The sequence below is a fragment of the Ixodes scapularis genome, unplaced genomic scaffold, assembly GCF_016920785.2.
Source record: "Ixodes scapularis isolate PalLabHiFi unplaced genomic scaffold, ASM1692078v2 PGA_scaffold0__279_contigs__length_252992795, whole genome shotgun sequence".
Taxonomy (NCBI): Eukaryota; Metazoa; Arthropoda; class Arachnida; order Ixodida; family Ixodidae; genus Ixodes; species Ixodes scapularis.
Genome location: NW_024609835.1, coordinates 35985904 through 36007689, shown reverse-complemented (window position 1 = coordinate 36007689; position 21786 = coordinate 35985904). Strand labels below are relative to the sequence as shown.

The window sequence follows — 21786 nt, the reverse complement described above, 5'->3', positions numbered from 1 at the left end:
TGACCGCTTGCTGCAATTATAAAGTTCCATTTAATAGTAATTTCACATTTACAGGCACTATTATTGTTATTGTTTTTGGAAGAAATATTCAACAGGGACCAGGGCGATGCGGCGACACCAGTGCAAAAGAGAGCGCCAGCTAACCTCCAGAAGTGTTTAGCTTGTCTCCTTTTTCTCTTTATTTTTTGCTACCATTGATCATTCGCAATGGCGCTCAGAGTGATGGTCGGCTGTAAGCGTGTGATCGATTATGCAGTAAAAGTAAGTACACACGCGCACTGGTTGTCTATGATCGTTAACATCTTATCAGTGGGGAACTCCCACAATTACTATGATTTATTCTGTAGCCGTGAAGCGCAGAACTTGGAGTAAGCACTCGTGCTCTCGCAAGGCGTTTCTAAGGTCAGCGGCTTTATCGTGCCGCAAATCTTTGCATACGTTCGCGAAGGAATTTTCTGAAGTTTCCCTGTAGCATAGCACGCCTAATATTCATATCGTGTCATCATCCATCGGGTTGGCATTATTTTGCGACGTCAAAAGGATCTGCTGTCGCAACCCTTAGCTGTGCGATCTCAAATTTTCCGCATACGATCCAACCCTTTATGTGCGAGCCATGCTTATCAAATATAAACATAAAAAAAAAAAAAAAAACCGCCGGCAATATTTTTTCTTGTTTTATCATTGCCTGGTTACCATCTGTCCCCTCATTAGCTGGCTACTTTTATGTGATGATACGGCAGTAGTTGTTGAAGGTGTACGAGGAGACACGGACTGGGCTTCGTTTGAAGAGTAGTTGAGCGGGAAAGGGGTGGGGAAAGATAGGCGGGCACAATATCTAAGACTCTCATCAAAGTGCTTGTGTAACACCAGGGAAGATGTATGAACAAGGTCGGTGAAAGATATTTCAAAGGAAAGGAAGAGCAAGAATTCAGTAGAAACTAGCTTTACAAATGTACAGGGCAAAGAAAACTGAGATTAAAATCAACAAGTGTTTGATAATGTTAGATGATGTGCCTTATTATTTGAGGCTGGAGCAGGAGTTGTGAGAACTAGGATGTGCAGGGTCAAATGCCACGAGACAAACTCAACATGTGTTATATGCTGGGAGGGAATTGAAATGCCAGACCATGTTATAGAGTGTAAGGGGCTCGACAGCCTAGTGCTTCACACGAAGAGGTGGATAACCTCGGGGCCATGGGATTTGAAGTGGACGATGAAATAAAGGTGTTCAAGAAGTAGAGCCTAAGTAAGAGAAAGTGAAAGGAATGACGGTTAAATCGGAAGAGGGATAAGGAGTAACTCATGATTAAATTGGCTTAAACATTTTATGTAGTGCTACAGATACTGTTTGGGTACTACAGATACTCCAAATCCAAAAGGAACAGCACCCCCATTGTGCTGGAAGCCGGCAATTGCTACTGGCACAAAGTGGGCTACACCTGTAATGTAGGTGGGCCTGCTTATGTGCAAGGGACAAATTTCTATTTCACTACGCTACACATAGTCCTACACATCCTGACCAAACCAAGTGTGGCTGTGCCTGATGCCTGAGTGTGACATACTTATTTGAGTGGCAAAACACGCAGGCATCACTCTTTTCTGCTAATTTGGGTAGGATTAGCAGACGTGTAAATTATTCCCCACACCCACCCATGGACCTCCATTTGTAATTTCATGGAAGGTTGTCCGTGAAATTCATCTCTTACAGCAACAATGCACGTCGGATACTGACATTGGTGCCTTGTATTATAAAGACACTGCAACTGCATACCCTGCAAACAGTAGCGAAAGGGAGTTGCAGAAGGTAGGGGCTCAGCCAGCATATGAGAGTACGCTGCTGGCACGATTCTTCTCCACGCTGCTATGCCTGGAGAACTTGCAACTTGAAAGCTGTCATGGACACTACCAGTGTGGTAGAATGTGTCCACTCATATGTGACTTTGACCTATGTGTTAAGGTGCAATGTCTGATGCCAAGTTGCATGAGTAAAGTGCAACAAACTGCTGATGTCATGTTTGGACTAATTGTGCATAATCTTCTGCAAAATGCATGGGCACCAGGCTCATATTGTGTGTAGTACATGCCTTGGTGATTTTAATCTTCAAGTGTAAAATTGATCTGATATCAGGCTCATCCTAAACAAGTGGGAATAGCCACCGGTAATGAAGGGACACCAAGTGCATACCATGTGTTGCACTAATCTGGGATGGTTTCACCTACTAGAAGCATAGTTCTAGCTTGCAACTATTATGACAGATCCGTGTGAAGCCAGACAAGACCGGTGTCGTGACAGACGGAGTCAAGCACAGTCTCAACCCCTTCGATGAAATTGCCGTCGAGGAAGCGGTGCGCATGAAGGAGAAGAAGATCGCCAGCGAGATCATTGCCGTCTCCTGCGGCCCTGCTGCTTGCCAGGTAAGGCCAAGGAAAGGAAATGTCTTATGCCGCAAAGTAACTGAGGCTTGAGCAGCATACTAAATGCTCTTTGGGGTAGGGTTACTCAGGGGTTTAAACCTTCCAGCCTTCACTCCAGAGGCTGAAGCAGGACCTCAATACCATAAAGGCGGTCGTAACGTCAGGGCAATCATGCTGTGACATGAAAGAAGTGTTATGTAGAGAAAGTAATTTTTTCCTTTTCAGAGAGTGTGTTTCCCAGATAACTGATCATTAGAAGTGACCCAAACTGCTTTTCTGACTTCTCTGTCATGCTTCTGCCTTTCCTACTTCGTTGCTCTGTCCCTCCTGCATGCACATTTACAGCAAGTATGGTAGAGCAGTATCAATTACATGCTCTTTTTCTGTAATGTTTCCTGCTAGGATATAAATGAGGGCAGTACATGCTCACATCTTGGGGAGTTTGGTATTCATTGAACCCTTTGTTCCGCTACAGAAGGTGTCGGGCCAGTGCCATTGCTCCATGTGCAGCAATGTTTTCTCTCGCAGGAGACTCTGAGGACAGCCCTTGCCATGGGTGCAGACAAGGCCATCCATGTGGAGGTGGAGGGCAAGGACTATGAGACCCTGCAGCCCCTGCATGTCTCCAAGCTGCTGGCCAAGCTGGCACAGGACAACAAGGTGGACATACTCCTTGTGGGGAAGCAGGTGAGAAAGGCCGCCACTTCGAAAGCAGCCAGGCCAATCGTAAAGGAGACCGAGCGCTTGTGGACTGTAGACATTAATGAAACACGGTCATGTGTCATTAATGTGTTCCGCATTAATACGGATACCCTGCTATATAGACACCCGGTGTATAGTCCGCAGAAGCAAACTTGGGGTCAAAAATAGAAGGTTTTGCATAGATAGTTAACATCCGGCGCATAGTCCGCACGTGGCACAAAGTCCGCACTTAGTGCCTAATCCAAACATAAAAAGTATCATACACAGCACACCTTGACAAATGCCTGCTGTATTAGCTCACAAAGAAGCTTGCATCATACCATAAATCACAATTGATATACTCTGTAATTTATAAAATCCTTCATGTCTTGTCAAAGAGACCGATCTAGAAAACTAGAAAACCTTGTATAATCCCCAACTGTAGATAGTCCACACCAGGGATGGGCAAAATACATGCAAATATGTATCGAAATACAAATACAAAATACTTCATCAAAAATGTATTTAATTACAAATCTAATTACATTTCCAAAAAAGCATTTAACTACAAGATACAAATACAACCAAATGTATTTGGTCTCCTCCAAATACTTTAGACTACTTCCATAAAGCCGTGCATGCAACACGGCGCGCGTTGCACTCTGGGAACTAGTTGGCCAGGGAGGAGAGTGGCATGGTTTCGGTTTCGATCGACACGTCGACAAGTGGTGACACAACGGCCGTTATTTCATGCTTTCTCGTCCCGAGAGCGTCATTTGTGGTCTCTAAACTAACCTAAATGGCCAGACTTCGAAGCTTTAGCACAACCAATAAGTATGCATACATCGAGCTCGAGCCTTTACATTAGTATTGTTGATCAGTTTGTTTCGTGCGTCCATAGACGAAATATAACTTTTTGCGATTACTGTTTTCCTTAATACGCCTCGGAGGCGCCATTGAAAAGGTCCATTTGAACACACTTTTCCTCTAGTATCTGTACTGCCCCGCAGCACTGCACGAAGTGAAGTTTCTACCCGCTTGCATTCCACTAATATTCAACATCGCTTATGCGCATAAAGTTATCCTGCCAACCATATAGGCATATTCGCACATACAAACCGTTTTAAGAAAGCAAAAGTCGAGCACATGTGTGAAGAATCGCTCACCGTTTGCCGCAAAAGCTCCGGACGGGCATGAACCCCTATGCGGTGCGCCAAACGAACGAAATTATTCAAAGCGCATTTGACGGTTGCTAATGGCTATAATATTTGTTATCTGTTTGCTTTCTTCCTGACTGAGTATGCCGAGATAATTTCAGACTCACCGTTCAGGCACAGATCTTGGGCGTCAGAAAAAGCTCGTCCAAAAAGGCTTACCGAGGAGTAAGGGCGCTTGTTAGGCCTCCGTCGTAGCAAGCCGATCTCAGTGTTTGCGAAAACTTAATCTTCTATCAGCATAAAATTTGAGTGTGAGATATGTGATGACACAAGGAAGACATCATAATAACTTTTGTGCAGTAGTGAGGTCGACGTTATTGCGTTTTAAAAGTTTATGCGCCAACGCTGGGCTCAACTTTGATAATCCTCTGAAGATGCGGCTTGCTTTTCGCCCAATGAAGTAACAAGAAGTGGACGTTTGGCAAACAAAATATGTGTAGGGCTCAAGGTGACCAAATTTCAGTTGTAGTTCACTGGTACTAGACGGGATTACTGACATTGAGCTCAAAGATGCACTCGTGGGGTGAGGTGACTAAGCCACGTCTTACTACGTTTGCATACGCACGCACAATATCCAGTGTTTCGGGAACCAAGGAAAGTGTCCCGGTCTTCGTTTTGTATCGCTCGAGAATGAGTGTATTGTGCATTCGTAATAAGTCAGATAATCGAAATCGCAATCAGCGCGTTCGGTCGCGGCGTGAGAGCATGAGATGAACCTGCTCACTCGAAACCGAAACTGAGTGGCCAACTAGTTCCCAGAGTGCACTGCGTAGTATTTCACCGCGATGGGGCGCGTCGGTTTTGGAAGAAGTCTATTTGCGTCACTGACTTCAGGGCACCTGCAACGGGTTTCTGGGTGTCTCATTTTAATTTTGCATCGCACACTCGGGAGTTAGTGTGCGAGGCTCTAGTAACGTAATAGAAATATAATCACAAAAAAATGTAATCAGCTTGGACGTAATAGGTAAAAAAAGTACAGAGCTTGAAGCAGCTTTTATTGTCGACTACATTTCGGTATAGACCAACAAAGAACTGAAACGACGAAGCACTGGCTAGAGAATGTTTTATTGTTGCAACTTGCACCAGTTACGAAAATCCAGACGACCCGTATATTTAGAATGTTCCAGGCAAAAATATGGATGGAAATCAGGCTGGAAAGCATCACAAGTTGTCACTAGCACTTATTTAGCCAGTCTGCCTGTGAACGTCGATTTCGTCACTAATCTTGCCCTGGGCTAGCACCGTAATCACAAAGTCACTAAACGCTTGTGCTTGATTGAGAGTCGCTGCATTCGGTGCAGAACGTAGATTTCTCCTTGCTCTGGACAGTGACATTAAATTTGAGGGATGTATTTTCGCCCGCACAATTGTATTTAATTACAATTGTATTTGAAATACCCACGTTTTAGTATTTAAATACACACGTCAAATATATTACCCCATTTGTAATTAAATACAAATGCAAAATACACAAAGTATTTAAAGGGATACTACAACGAAATTTCGGCGCTCATTTTTTGGTCTATATGTGTTCAAAAAAGCACCATCAAATCGAACATACCAATATCTTGTTAAAAAAGTCACGAAAAGGAATTTTAAAACGAATTAAACGATTAGCAAAGAGCACCTGGTGGATGTCGCTAACGCCTCGCTTGTAATGCCCGTCTAGCAACCTTGGAAGCTAGTGACGGAGGTTGTCTCGCCTCCGGCCACGACGAGAGAAGAGGGGCAGGAGGAACTCGCCTCTTCCCGAGAATGCCTTTTGTGTGTCACAGAAGTCGCTATTGTCCCCCTACAAGATTATACAAGATTAACCCGTCACTCAAAATTTGTACAAAAGCAACCGCTTCGGTGGCTGGAACGACTAGGCCATCCTCTCGACGTCAGCCTCGCCGTAGCTTTGCTCGTCTTGAGACGACCTACGTCACGATTGCGTTGGATGTCACGTGGTCTCCGCTGGGCCTTCTCCGAGCGCTTGCCAGAGTGGGCCGTTTATAACGAAAAATACAGCCACCAGGCTCAAAATACAAACGTGCGATTGTCATTTACGGATATTGTGGATCATATTCAACCTATTTTTGAACACGACGGGAATATTTCAAATTTCGTTGAAGTATCCCTTTAAAATACGTATTTCAAATACTTGTATTTGAAATACTGCCCATCCCTGGTCTGCACCAAGTAAAATTTCAACTTTGAAACATGTATAGTCCAGAAAATATGGTAATAAATTGTGCACAGTTTGAGCATCATTCTCTTAACAGGCATTATAAAATGGCACCAAATAAACTCTTAGATTCTTTTCATTTAGAAAAATGCCTTCAATCAAGAATTCATTTAGCCTTCAAGTAAACTGTCACACATAGTTAAATGCTTCATTTTTTCATTCTTTTTTTGAGTGAAAGTGAAGTTTTGATTATTGATCCAGCCTTCCATTATCCACATGGTCATTCCAAAAACACAGTTTCTGAGTGCAAAACAGTCAACATTTTGTAGAAATATCTATAAATTCCAAGAGAACAGAAATCCTCGCTCATTGCAAGTCGTGTTATGCAAGACGAAGGTAGAACTTGGAAACACTGTCGTGCTCCAGCCTACATTTAAAAGGCGCAGTTGAGTTTGGCGTCGCTTTGGGTAAAGACTAGTCGGGCCTTAAAATTCCAACTTAATCAGATCTCTAGCCTGTGTCTTGTTAATGAGATTATGTTAGTCTGTGTGCACCAGTGCCTGTCATACCTATATTTTTGTGTGCTATTATTGGAGGTACACAGTTTACACTCTAAAATGTGGTATATTCCATGGTAGCTCAAAAGGCCCACTAAGTGTGCTTGGCCCTGGTGTGGACTGACGACAGTGCTGAGAACGCCTTAGGCAGTTTTGTTCCATTTTGGGTATGCATGCGCTCAACTGGAGCCCACTTTTAACCTTTGTCAGACTTTGTTCCTCTTCAGGATCGAATAGCACCAGGCTTTACTGCCTATTCTTGTGCTGTACTCATCCTCAGTCTATTATATGTGCTATGCTCGTTTTTGTTGTAGCAAACTATACTCCGTTTCGAGATAACTTGGCAAACTGTGGAGGCTACAGCCCCTGCGACCTAATAGGAGCATAGGAGTGAGGTGCATGACACCACGTCACTGGAATGTTTTGTCACTGCGCCAAATGCGAGGCTGGAGGAACTGGCTGTCGTCTGCCGGCCAAGAGTCATCTGCTGTGAAACCAACCAACTTCGGATTCATAACGCCCACCGCCGCAACTTTGCCGCCAACTAGAGTAGCGAGCTGTTCGAGAACATTTCATAAGACAGTCATACACTCAATTTACCCGCGAATCTGTGGCGGTTTCTATTGCGAGGGCAATGTTTTGATTGGAAGTGGTCAATTACGCGGCTGCAAGCGTTGAAACATCGTTCAAAAATAATGTTCTCGGAAAGGAGTTGATCTGTATTAAGTATTGTTGAAAAGTAACATGTCTTCGTCTTTCTTCCGTGTCGTGTAGTGTTGCAGTCAAAAGAGTTTGACCGCAACCAGGGGCGGATGTAGGAATTTCCTGTGGGGGGGGGGGGTCAGGTGTTGGTCAGCATACCATATGTTTAGGAACCCCCTCCCCTCTCCTTCGTTTTACGCCCTAAAATTTACACAAGCAGAGATCAAGAGGGGGGTCAGGACATCCGGACCCCCCCTCTAAATCCGCCCCTGACCGCAACACTTCTAAAAGAAAAAGAAGCGTAGAATTACTTTTCGTCATGGACGGCGCTGTTGCTGTGCCGGTAACGAGGCGTCTGTGGCCTCGACAGCTCCATAGGACACCTCGACCATAGGGTGTTGTTGTCACGTGCCTTGCTTTGACGCTCTCATTGGGTTGCGGGGGCTGCAGCCTCAACAATTTGCCAAGTTATCGTGAAACGGAGTATAGTAGTCATTTGGAAAAAGTTTGTGCAAATGCCGATTAAGTGCTTAGTTCTGTTGTGTGCACGTTAGGTATGACTAAAGTTTCTAAACATGGCTAAAGTACTTTAGTCCATAGCCTGTTCTGGGTACAGAAATTGAGCTTACTGACTGGATGCTTGTATTCCACTGTTCATGTCGAAGTAACTGTATAGGGAGCTGTTATCATGTTTTGTTTATGAACTCCATTATTGTGTGCAACATTTTAAAAGCATACATGTAGGTCTGCATAAGGTTGCTCCAAAATGGTGTACAAATTTTCTTGTCTTTCTTAAGAATGCAAGCCTTGAAACCCTTTCTTGGTGGTCCCCGATTTGCTTGAAAGCTGGCTAAATACACCAACACTGAATTAGTAACCAAAATATTAAGTGGAAGTAATATTTGCTTGCGAAGTTATAAAATTTACAATTTTGGTTCTCACCCTGTTTTTCAAACTGAAAGTCTTTGCTGTCAACAATGAAAAAGTGACACCAGCGGAAGGCAGGGGTTCACTCTTTGGAGTGTAGAATTAGTTCCCAACTGATTGCAAGCAGCTTCATGGTGTCAAATGAAAGCATTGGAAGAGCGCTCCAGCACCCACGCAACAGCACAAAACAGATGTTCGGCATAGCTCATGTTTTAGACTGCTTATTCGACCTGCATGCCTGCCTGCCACTGACATCACGGCGCGGCTATATTTGAATGTTGGTTTTGGCATCATTTTCATTTGTCAGTTTCTCAAAAACTATTCTGAATTTCGCCATACTAAATACTGTACCGGAAAGGGTAAAGGCCAGGGATTAAGAAAGTGTAGTTAGTTGGGGTAGTTCAAAAATTTGCTGGAGTACTCCTTTAAAAAAAAGATGCTAAAAAGAAGAAAAAAAATTTTTTTTAAGCAATTTGGTTAATAACAAAAATAAATTATATGGGAAAAAAAAAAATTTTGCAGCAATGTTGACAGCGCGAGATTTATTTTAAATTCTGCACGCGAAGTTCATGACGTGACTTTAGGGATTGTCATACACTCTTTCCACCTCAACGTGATGGCCAGGCCGATCCACCTTTCCTTTAGGTGCCCGAAACGCCGAGTGAGAAAACAGGGGGAAAGGAGGTAACATTCGACTCAATCGCGTCTTTCGCCGTCAATAATATTAAAAAAAAAAAAAAAAAAATTACCATAAAATTTATTTTTTGACACGCGTGTCAAGCCCCAGACTGTTTAAAAAAAACATTTTTATTTTAAGTGGCCCTTTAAAGGAGCTGTGCAACAGTTTCAGTGCTTTGCTTAAATAATTTGGGAGTTGGTGTCTCAACTTTTCTGAAGTAAAGAACAAAAAACCGCTTTTGCCTGCATGTCCTAGTTTTTATTCTAAAAATGGACAAAGATTGAGGTTTTCAGCACCAATCAACTCCTTCACCATCTTCCGAGTCACGTGCGCTGTGACGTCAATGGGGGTCGTGCAAGGTTCCGGTGAAGCGCTCTCTCTAGAGCGATCAATGAGCAGCGAGAACTCATCCGCTTGCGACCTCGTGACCACGTGCTGGCGCAGCGCGAAGAATATGGTAAAAGGAAGAAAGTCTCATCCGGGTCCAGCCATACCCGTCCGGCTCTGTCCCCCTCCCCCTCCGGCTTCTGGCGGCTGTTCGCGGTAGCAGATAGAGCTGACAGTTTTGTGGACCTAGGGTAAATGGCGCCACTAAAACTTCGCATGATAAAAGTTTTGTCGGTGATACCAGGTTTTGGACGTATTTATATTTATGTTGGAACGACAAGATTTATAGAAAAGTTACTTTTTATCGAGCAGGTAATTTGCACAACTTGCTATCTTTCTACAAGACCCCCTTTGACGTCATGTGGCGTGTTTCTCATGGCCGCTGCTAGCGGCTGCAGGTCGGAGAATATTCTAATTTTTGCCTCGCAATTACGCGGCGGAATCGCAACATTTCAAAGGAAGGAAGTGTGTTTTCTGTCCTTTGTGACAAGATGAACAATGTCAAAAGTAGAAGATGCCAATTCTTTCAACGTTGAAATCGTTGCACAGCTTCTTTAAAGTGAAGTTGTCTGCAGAAAAAAAAAGGCCAAAATAAAGTCAAAGAAACAAAATCTATTGTTGCTCAGTGCAATCACCAAAGCCTCCATCTGCAAACTGCCACAGTTGTTTGCACCTGTGTTACAGGCAATCGATGACGACAGCAATCAGACAGCCCAGATGACCGCTGGAGTGCTGGACTGGTCACAGGTATGGTCTACTCTGCTTGAAGAAATTGCACTTTGTTATTCGAAACCTCCATGAAGTCACACTCTTTTCTTTTTGTCCTTGTGCTCAGTGTTAATGTTAAACTTTTTGTAGTAGATAATCGACTTCAAGCAATGGGATTGATCAGTGATCACCTCTCGGATCATTTGATTCCTAGCCACTGCACTTTGGACCGTGGTCTTAACGAATGAAGGGGGCACCATCATTGCAGGCCGTCTACCCATAGGGAGAAGCCGGAACAATTAGAGGAATAATTTAGATGGGGCACTAGGGCATGGCGAGGAAACGGAAAATTCTAGGAACACACATTCATTTATTGCACGCTTTCGTACGTCTATCATTACTTCCCAGGGCACATTTGCGTCCAAGGTGGAGAAAGATGGGGACAGCCTGAAGGTGACACGGGAAGTGGATGGTGGCCTGGAGCACGTCAAGGTCAAGCTGCCAACCGTCCTAAGTGCGGACTTGAGGCTGAATGAGCCTCGATATGCCACCCTCCCAAACATCATGGTGGGTCTCCCTTTCCGACTTCGTCAAAGCAACCCTTTTTCTTTGCCAGTGGTCTCGCAAAGTGCTTTGTATCCTCGATAGACCCTTTCCGAAATTCAGTGTGGCCACTTCGACAACTATCATCACCCGAGCGTATATCATCTGTATGTGCTGGTGGTTGATGAAGGGAAGTGAGCAGTCCTGTGTGGATGCCTGGCACAGTTGCAGCGATAGCCGCAACAGGTTGCGGCAAAGTCATTGGGCATGGTGTCCCGTTCGCGCACCGCAGAGTCTTGACGGCAAAGTCTCACGATAACGTCGTCGTTAGTGGATCTCCAATCCACCCCATGCCGCAAACACTCCGAAGCTCGATGAGTCGCCAAAAAACACAGATGCGTCCGTCCTGGCGTCACCGCGTGCTAGTATCATGCTCATTCCGAGACGCTGCAACACGCTAGTTGGTGCTAGTTGGTGCTGCGTGGACCCGCTAGTGACGACATTTGGGGAGGAAATGGCGCACGCCTCGTTTTCTAGGTGGCATTGGGTCAGGTGGCACGATGCTACGTCGCGGGTGGCGCGTTACGACGGGACAAGTGGCGTGATGCGATGATAGAGGGATGGATGGATACGGCTGAACCCTTTTAATCGTGCGGCGGCTTACGCCCCCTAAAGTCACCGGATCCTGGAAAGTAGCGCCATTGCCTTCCCTGCATGCTAGCCGGACAAGAAAAAATTGGTGTATGTTTCTGCAGCCTGAAGTTAGTCTGCTTCGACGGGTAACTTGTCTCTGCTGTAGATGAGCAATTTAGCTAGTGCAGTACAACCACTAGCCTGGGGTCTTTAACGTGCACCATGCAGAAGTGACACACGACCGTTTGCCGGTACGATGCTCATTCAGATCGAAACTGGCAGAGGTGGGGATTGAACCCAGGATCCTTGGGTTCTGCAGTGCGAGCTTTCGCTTCACGTGCTCTGAGCTGGTGTGCACTAGCCCACAAGGCCACCGATACCCCTGCTAGCCGGATACAGATAAGTACAGACCAAACCTCTCAAGGTGATTGGCCGATTGATCTCGGTCGCCATGGCCAACGCCATTTCGGTCCGTTTGATTCTTCAAAATGGTTCTGAATTAGTCGCGCCAATTTCGTTATGGTCTCGAGGTGATGGAGTTTGGGGAGACAGGCATCATCGGACTCATTTCACCCCATAGTTGTGCATGCCCACACCTGCCACGATTGCACCCCAAACTTTGAAAACACCACTGTCCTTGAAACACACAGAGATAAGTGTGGGCGAGAAATCATTGAGGTGTTTAAGATCGAATATGCCGCAAACAATGTTTCTGAGCCTCCTCTGGTGTTCGTCAAAAAAGCTGGAGTTCCTCGCGCCAGAGTTATCGAAAAGCCAGTTTTGATCAATTAATAACTTTTGCCTTCTTTTACTCTTTTTTTCCATTGTCAGGGGCTAATTTCCTTTCTTTTCTTCTTCCTTTTCCCCTTTATTCAGGGATTAATTTACATAAATGTCCTATCGTTTTAATTTGGTATTTTAAAATTTTTTGAGCAATTATTTTTATTTTAAATTTGAGCATTTTATTGTCGTTTGATTTTTTGTGCTCTTTCTTTCAATTCTTTGAAGTTCACGGTCTTAGTGTCATGGGCATTTCATAAATGTTCGTTGCTCATTGAAAGAACTGTGTGTGTCTGTGTTCGTCCTTCATGTGTTTTATTCCTTCTGTGTATTCAATATTATCATTCTCGCGATTGTTGTTTTAGCAGGAATTGCTTAAAAAGCTGAGAATTTGCGACAACAAAAGCCAGGATTTAGCTCGGAGTCAGCGAGGCTGTTTATAGCATTTTTAGCGTTTCTAACTTAAAGGGGCACTGACACATCAAAATCATATTTTTTTTTATTATCCGAAACGATTGAAAACGATGCCGGGACATTACCCACAAAATTTGAGATTTGGGAATTCAGTATTCGTGAAGTAAAAAAACAATTTCCAAATGCCGAATTCGAAGTTCCCGCGCGATCGGCGCCGGTGCCTTGACGTCAAAAATTGAGGAGACCTGAGAGTCCCCTTTCCTGTCACCACTCCCTGCTGTTGCCATGGCGACCCAAAGCGAGGAGGAAAGGAGTGAGCGGCGGCGCGGACCGGTTTTGAGCGGTGTCGCCTGTTTTCTGTTGGAGGATACAAATCCAGGAGACGACACCACAACGAACTCCCGATTTTTGGTATTTCAAAAAGAAGGGCCGTAGTGCGTTCGCAATTGCGTTAAAAAACATGTTTTAGGATTGCCGTAATTAAATGTTCTAGAGATGTCGCCTACAAAGCTTCTAAATTTCCTGATTTTTGACGTCACCGATCAAAAGAAGCGAGGAGGCGAGAGGCGGGAAAATCAAACGCCCAAAATAAAAAGGCGCGCGCGGGAAATTTTTTTTTCGCGATGCGGTTTTTTCTGCGTGTCTATGACTGCAACTTGCATCGTTTTAGACAATAAAAATAAATACGACCTTTGGGGTGTCAGTGCCCCTTTAATATCAGCGTCTTTGAAGTTGTATGAGAATGACAATAATATAAGAGTTCTGTAGCTCAGCCAGGTTGAAGGGTGGACAGCGTGCACAGTATCGAAAATGCTGACACTGACAAAATCTTAAAAGCGATATGACAGGTCTTTGGGCACTATATGACGCCAGTTTAGGGTGACTCGGAATTACACTCAAAACTGTGCAACCATGGATTTAGTCGAAACTACTGATCACTAGGGAGCTGAAGGAACATTGTTCCCTGGATTCCTCAAGCGCAGGCCAGGGCGCTTGGGGGATATAGCAAATGGTTTATTGGGGTTGTCACTTTGCCCCCGCTTCGTTATAAGATGCTTCTTCTCTCTCCACGCATTGTTTAATCCTCAAATCCCATATTCTGCCAGGTGGCACCAGTTATTTCTAAAAAGGTGTATTATGATGGTTGCAAAATTTAGTTCTTTGCCAAGAATAGCACGAGTGGAGCGTCGAAAGCTCTCCTTTCCGAGCGCAGCTTTTAGGTGCCCGTTTTCGGGTTTCGCAACGCCAGCGTAAGCACGCTAAATTCCACGGGAAAATTGATGTCACATGACCTCAACACCAATTCAGTTTCCCAGCTAAATTTAGCGGGAAAATGACGTCGCATGACTTGGTGTCACGTCACCAATGAACAAACTCAGTTTCTCTGCTAGATTTAGCGGGAAAATTGACGTCACGTGACCTCACCAGCCATTCAATTCCACTCTAAATTTAGCGGGAAAATTGACGTCACATAACCTTTCCACCAATTTAGTTTCCCTCTAAATTTAGAGGGGAAAATGGCGTGACATGACTTGGGGTCATGTCACCTATGAACAAATTCAGTTTCTCCGCTAAATTTAGAGGGAAAATTGACATCACGTGACCTCAACACCAATTCAGTTTCCCCGCTAAATTTAGCAGGAAAACTGAATTGATGTTGAGGTCACGACATCAATTTTCCCGCTAAAAGTAGCGGGGAATTGAATTGCTGTCGAGGTCACGTGGGGTCAACCTTAGCGGGGAAACGACAGGAGGAGGAAGGAAGAGGAGGAAGAAAGGTGAATGAGGAGCAGAGGACGGGAGGAGGAGGAGGGGCATACCCTCCCCTCCTCCTCCTCCTCCTCAAGAACTGTGCTCTAATTTCACATAACTGAGATTTGTAAACATCTTTCATTTTTTGGCATACTGTTTCGTGGGATTCCCGAAAGTACCATACCCTGTATCACTCTTTGTGCAAGCGTAGCAGAAGCTACGAGAGCAAATTCCAGGCTTTCAGCATTCCTGCCAAGCATGCACACTTGTGCAATGCCAGCTTCATTAGAGACTGTGCTAATAGCTTTGGCTTTGCTTGTAACAGAATGAAACAAACTGTAGACGGCTCTTGGAACCTCGCACAACAAACGTGTCCCCCACTCACTGTACCATGCTGGTTGGCCCTGCCCTGTAGAAAGCCAAGAAGAAGCCCCTGGAGAAGAAGACCCCCAAGGACCTTGGGGTGGACATCAGCCCCCGCATTGAAATCGTGAGCGTGGAGGACCCCCCAACCAGGGAGGCCGGGACCAAGGTGGAGTCTGTGGACGAGCTGCTCGCAAAGCTCAAGGACCTCGGACGCATTTAGGGGTGAGCCAAGGAGCCCCTGCTGTGCAAGCATGGGGTATCGACCAAAGTCGTCGTGTGCAAACATTTTGTATTCTTGCCAGCACGGCGCGTGTGAGGCCTCTCTCGCTTGCAGCATGGGTCACGTTTTGGAGAGAAGTGAAATAGCTGCGAATGCACCCAACAGTCTTTTAGTTTAGCTAACACCTATTCTGTCTTTGATGCCCGTTGCTCCCCCTCCAGAATGCCAGCCAGCTTAGAACAGGCGTGCTGTGCGTAGCACAGTTTCCCCAACTCTGTAGAGAAAAAAAAAAAAGACATGGTCGGACGATAGGTAGATACAATGAGCATTGAAAGTATAGGTGGCGTTGGTTCAACCTGCATATTGCCCCTTCATGAGTCTGATGGTAATAGCAAATTGTTAAATTTATCCCTACATGGTTCCGTCAATAAATTGGGCACCAGTTCTAGCCGTCATATTATTGTGTTAACCTTTGAATCCTAGATGTACCTAGTTCAAAGTTTGCAAGCTGAAATTGATCAAATTCTGTGTTGAATTTCTTGAAGGAACAAGGTTTGATAGTGGCTTTTGGAAAATGGGTGTATACATACTTGTTCTAAACAGCATGCAATTTCATACTGAAGACTGTCCTCATCCCTTCACCGTGTCCTAAGCTCATACACTGACACTCGATTCAGTTTTCAGTATTGTGATTTAAGACTGCATTCTCTTTTTTTCCACAGCAGCCATCAGATGCAAGGAAGAAGTCAGTTGAACAAACAGCTGGTGCAGCTTTGTTGACATGTAAAAACTGAGTGGTTGAGAAAGAAAAACTTGTTTGCTGTAGTGTTCCTGAGAACCCTGGTAAATAAAGATACTATTTTTATGTGTTTAAACTTTTATTTGCTTTTTGTACAGATGGCACTCTGTAACACAGTATCATGCATTGAAGAATGAGCTGCACAATATAAAAGTATGAATGCTGCTTGTATAGCACCTTTCCAATGACTCCTCCAAGTAGAGATTGCCATACTATTTTAAAAGCAAATCATCACAGATGCCACATTCGCGAGAGAAATCAAGAAGGAAAAGATTGCCGACTTCTTTGTTAACTATAGGAACATCACAAAACAAGGTCAACACAAAAAAAGGCACACAGTTTGTGCTCCTTAGTATGATACCGGCTAATAAAGACCTATAAAAATATACTACACTCAAATGTACAGTCGTAAATGCAGTCAGTTCCTTGGACGGTCGGGTACTCAAGGACTCATGGTACACTGTTGGTGGCCACGGCGATGGGCCAACTCACGGGACCCTTGGCAATGTGCTCGGAGAGGCGGTTCCTGATGGTCACGAAGTGCTTCTTGAACTCTAGGCCGTCGCCCTGGAAAAAGATGGAGCACCGTTCTTATACCACTCACCCTGGATACTACCACCTGGGCCTTTTATGGCTATGTACCGGCATGCAAGGGAGCACATGAGTCGTGCTTTGGAAGCTGCTTCTGAGTTTTCACAAGTTGCATCTACATCCAGGGTTCGTACAGGATTCAAAGAAAGATATTCAAGGATATTCAAGGAATTTCAAGGCCCTGTGGGAGTATTTTCAAGGACCTAACTCGGTGCCACACATGACAGATTTCATCAAAGCACTCATGTCAAAAGATCGTAGGTATAATTTTTATTGCACTAAACAAAAAGAAAAAAATATTTCTTGCAAACTTGTTTGCATTGCACTAAGCCAAAATAAAAATTGTTTCCAAAACCACTTGTGGTAACTTCAGGGGAGCTCCTGCAGCTTTTCCTGTATTTGTTGGCTGATGCTAAGCAGCTCCTCGGCCTTGCTTTTTGCAGTTTTCCTAAGACTATTTGATTTTACAATGTATGTGAGGTCATTTGCTTTTTCTGCATAGGCATCTGCTGAGGCTGTGAGATCAGCCATAGTCGCTTCAAGTTTCCTCTTTTTTACTTTCATGGTGTCTATCTCTTCATCAATGCAGCGCTTTTTTGCCTGCTTCGCATCTTCACGCTGCTTCATTTTTTCTGCTTCCCAATATGCACTGTACTGCTGTCTCGCAGCTGACACAGCAGTCCTCAGTTATTTCGTAAGTGGGATGTTGAGGACACCACTTGCCTTTACCACTGCATCGCATACAATCCATTGAGAGACGTAGGAAAGGTCCTTCAGATTCTCTACCGAAACCTGGCGGTTTACACTAAACCCTCCCTCCACAGTTGCCTGTCCATGGTTTAGGACAAGCAAGAGTTTAACTACTTTCCAGAGCTCTGTATACGATGGATTAAACTTCATGAGCTCAGAGAAATACTCATCTATCCTGTTCATGCTCTTTTCAAAGAGTCGCAGGTGATGTTTCTTTTCCTGCAAGAACTCGGTGTACTGTGCCAGTACCGTGTCTCGTTGGTGATCAGTCATTCGCCCTGCGGTGATGAGGACGTCCAACACTTTTCTAAAACCAGGAAGGCACTCATCTGGCCTTGAACACATCTGTCGTGGGATGTGACGACCTTCAGAGTCCAGAACACTTCGGCATTTGTCACCAACTTGTGCGTCTTGCAAGCAGCGTTTATGTTTGGCAACCCCGATGGAGGCGGGACAGTGGATCGTTCACTCATGCCCAGAGCCAGGTAATTGTGCACCGAGCTGTTGGCTGCGATCTTCATGATGCCGGCATGTTTAGCGCTCTTCATATGGCTCTTCAATGCCGATTCGCCCATGGCCGCGATATAGAAAGCTTTTCCGCACGGCTTGCATCTTGCACGATGCTGATTTGTCGAATCTGGCACCACCCAGTCCTTATATTCATCACTGCAGAGCCACGCACCTTGAAACTTGCTTTTGCCGGGCATTTTGCTACGACCGTCGACAAAACATGGGGCAATGGCGGAAACAGTGCCCGGATGAGATTGGATTCGGGTCTGCTCCAATGTGGCCAACCATCCAATGAATATCGGCTAAATCTAAACAAATAAAGATAACTTAGACCAAAACGAAACAAAAACGATAAGCATAATAAGAATAAACAATACATACCCGAATTTGTTTTTATAAATAGCCATTCACAGATTTTCAAGGCCTAGCCAAAAAAATCAAGGGCTTTCAAGGGCCCTGCAAACCAAATTTTCAAATTCAAGGGTTTTTAAAATCTAGCAAAAAATCCAGGATTTTCAAGGGCCTTGAAAACCCAATTTTTAAATTCAAGGGTTTTCAAGGGTTTCCAGGACCTGTGCGCACCCTGACATCAGATTTGTCCATCATGTTATTGTAAAAAATATCTACTATCGCGAACAATATGAGCTAAAACAGTCCTTTGTGTTTTTCTGGCATACCTGCCAGTTTTTAAAAGAGCTGTGCTCCAAACTAGGAATGAAATATGAAGTTAGGGTTTCATACTTTGGATTATTTGACATATTGAGAGATAATAGAGCTTGTGGGGACCGCAGATATAGGGAAAAAAAACAGGTTGGGTGTTTCAGCTCAGATTGTCTGTGGGTGTTACATACTGGGGCCAGAAACCATGTTGAAAGAAGCATGGACATAGTTGCAGTACGGGGCCACATTTAGGCAGTTGTGCATGATGCTAACCAAGGCAGGCTTACTTTTTTTAGTTCTGGTCGCTTCACTGCATCATTAGTTGCACATTGCCATTCTAGGCAGTGAAGGTAGGTAATCTTGTCATCAATGAAGCTTTTGTGTGAGCTCTTCATTGCCATTTTCAGTGTGGTAGTATGGTGGCGCAGTGCTCGGTAGAGTTTTTTAAACGTTGGCTAGCACAATTTACGGATAGAGACAGCAGGCATGTGGGAACATGTTGAACAAAGAAGGGGCAATGGACGGTACCGGGTTGCTCGGCAAAAACGAACTGTAGCTGGCTCCACTTACGCGAGAGAGTCTGAAGTCCACCAGGATCCTGGCATCCATCTCAATCAGGTTTGCCTTGAACACCAGCTGGGCCTTGCGCTTGTCTTGGGTGGTGACAGTGATCTGCAGCATTAGGAAGCAGCGCATCAAGCACAAAAGCTCGCTCATTTAGCAGTGCCTAGCTAACTATAGTCAATGACAGGTCAAGAACCCAGGTCAAGAGAAAGGGCAGGGGAGGAAGCAAGCAGAATGCTGGAGAGGGAGATGTTTCCTCCTCCAGCATTCCATCTCATCTGCTTCCTTCTCCCCAGCCTTCTTTTCCCTCTCCCTGGGTTGTTGACCTGACACCGATTATATATCCTGCACACTACAATGGTGCTAATTTACTGAAGCCTAGCCATATTCTTGAAGGTCCACAAACAAGATGGCGGAGAAAAAGATGCTGCAAAGAAAAGGGGCAGAAGCAAGCAAAAATGGTGCAGGTGCAAGGCACACTCGCAACTGAAGTATACCGAAAAAAATGTGTATAACATAAGCCATTTACAGCCATCAACAGGTTGACCCGAGTAGATGATCTGCCCCCAGCACGAGCTGTTTGCCTTCGGCCAGGCTCTGGCTAATGTGCATTGAAAGGTTGTGAAAGGCAAAGCAAGCACTCGGGGCAGAGCATCTACTAGGTTTTTAACCAGTCGCCGACTACAGAAGTGCCTAGTCGTTACTTCAGTGCAAACCCTGTTTTAAATACTCGTGCTCTTATACATATTTTTTGACACACACATACATTTTAGTTGCGAGTGCACCTTGTGTCGTGTACCTTGTTTGTGTGTTTATGGTGCTTTTTGCAAACACTGAATAACTAGCTGGCCCAACTAACCACTTTGCTTTGGTCTTCTAGCACACACTTTTTCAAGGTTCTTGGTCTAGAGGATGTTCATTAGACCCTCGACTAATTTCTCGGACTTCGAGAAATTTAGAGAATAGCCGACGCTTTTTTTTTTTGCGAAACCAGGTATGTAAACGAAAGGAAGCATGGTGCAAGGAGCAAAAAGCAACGGACACAAGGAAGACACACAGGCACCAATAGACCTTTTGCTGAATTACCCAAGCATCAAAAAGAATGCTGGAAACGTGGGTACACGCGCTGGGCATGCTGCCATCTTCAGCTCCGACTGTTTCAAAGCAAAAAATCTAAAACAAACAGCACTTGGCACGCGCGTTTCACGGACACTTTATTGGGGTTATTTACTTCAAATTTTATTTTATAGGGAAGGCGAGTATCTGCAGCATGTGTACCTATGCTCTGAACATTCTCCTTTATGCTTGGTTAATTTGGCGAAAGGTCTATTACAAGTCGTGGTCTAAACGAAAGTTGATGTGACCGAAAGTGAAAGAACTTGTTCCGAGCTTTAGTTGACTCAAATAAAAACACTGTCGTATGGTCCACTTACATCATGCCCAAGCTTTGGGCACCGATAAGAGTGTATTCAAAGGAATGCCTGAACTTTTAGGAACAAAGTTTCAGAACCCGGCCTCACACACTGAGCAAAAAAAGAAAGGAGAAGACATTTTTAGCTGATGAAGTTAATAAGCAATGCCTGCTATACTCGAGAAATACTTTCTGCAACCAATGTAGCTTTGTGCGCTTATGCATCATGAGTGCAGAGTGAAGCTATCCACGAGCACATTCCACTTTTCACTGCTACAGAAAGCTGTCCCAAACTGTACTCTCAGTTTGCTCAGGGAAGGGTGGTCAAATTGCTCTGGCTTAAAATATTATAAGAAGAAAAGAGAGGGACACCACAACACAAATATAAAGATAGAACTAAGCTGCACGGAGATTTCTGCTGCAATCTTTTTTTCCCACTCCGCAGGTTTTAATTGTTTTCATTATACTTTTCTTTTATTGAAACGACAGCTGTTAGCTGTTTGAGATTTCGAGATTAGTGAATTAAAGAAAATATTTTTAACAAAACATTTGTCCGAAATTTTGTATATGTTGTTCACCAAGTCCGCTACCTTCTTGTCCTATTCTTGCCCGACTTAAACCTTTGCCCTTCAAAGTCATCATTTTGTGTCGGAAGCTACGCAAACAATGGGGAAAGCCCATCATTAAGCGCAGAAGTCTGATGGCAATTTCAGGAGGGTAACCACAGGCAAGTCCAACACACAATTAGCGTAAAATACTGCAGACCGGCCCACTTCGTTCTAGCACGCACTATTAACATTTTCAAAGGTTGAGAATTCTGCTAATTACACGTTGATTGGACAAGCGCCTACGTCTAGATGAACCCAGTTTTCAGTGAAAGTGGGGCGGGCATTCCCCCTTTGTCTTTTGCGGTAAAATTCGAACTCTCACGATTTGAACCTCACACAATTTCACATTAAAATGGGTAAGGCGCTTTTACCTGTCCGGGGGAATTTGTCTTCCAGACGTAGCCCAGCTTTTCGAACAGAGATCTGAGTTCTTGAACTGTTTCGTTGGCATCGGTGGTCACGAAGAACCTGGTCATTCTCTTGACCAGCTTCTGAAGAGGACTCTGAAAAATGCACAAACAAGCCGATCGTTGCATACAAGTAACACTGCTTGAGGCAAGCTCCGGTCGCTCCCAATTCCTAGAGATTGACTCAAAAAGGCATGAGCTCCTGAAAGAATAAAGAGCAGAGCAGCTCTTGCAACACCAAAAGATACCTTTCCAATGGTTTACTGCACGTATAAAGAGCAAAAGTTCACTACAAAGTTGCCGAGTGCAAACAACTAATCTGTAGTGTGAGCGGTTAG

General features: G+C 44.5%; 2 protein-coding genes across 5 annotated transcripts in view; one reads left to right on the top strand and one right to left on the bottom strand.

Annotated features, from left to right (window-relative positions):
* Positions 1-154: 154 nt before the first annotated feature.
* On the top strand, positions 155-16023 carry LOC115318910 (electron transfer flavoprotein subunit beta). 2 transcript variants are annotated; one of them, XM_029978634.4, is made up of 7 exons: positions 155-261; positions 2257-2415; positions 2944-3102; positions 10417-10479; positions 10849-11007; positions 14978-15150; positions 15874-16023. In XM_029978634.4, the coding sequence occupies exons 1-6, from the start codon at positions 208-210 to the stop codon at positions 15146-15148; spliced, it is 765 nt and encodes a 254-aa protein (XP_029834494.1). In that variant the 5' UTR covers positions 155-207; the 3' UTR covers positions 15149-15150; positions 15874-16023. The 2 variants fall into 2 exon arrangements, with proteins under 2 accessions (XP_029834494.1, XP_029834493.1); XM_029978633.3 differs by having other exon boundaries at positions 15871-16023.
* LOC115322150 (serine/threonine-protein kinase Chk1) overlaps positions 16008-21786 on the bottom strand; it is an 18249-nt gene continuing 12470 nt past the window's right edge. For all 3 annotated transcript variants that reach the window (XM_029982458.3, XM_040499720.1, XM_029982453.2), the window contains exons 12-14: positions 21413-21544; positions 19029-19130; positions 16008-16514 (exon numbers count right to left, since the gene is read on the bottom strand). In XM_029982458.3, the coding sequence (XP_029838318.2) occupies positions 16398-16514; positions 19029-19130; positions 21413-21544 (351 nt within the window). In that variant the 3' untranslated portion in view covers positions 16008-16397. The remainder of the gene's footprint in view (positions 16515-19028; positions 19131-21412; positions 21545-21786) is intronic.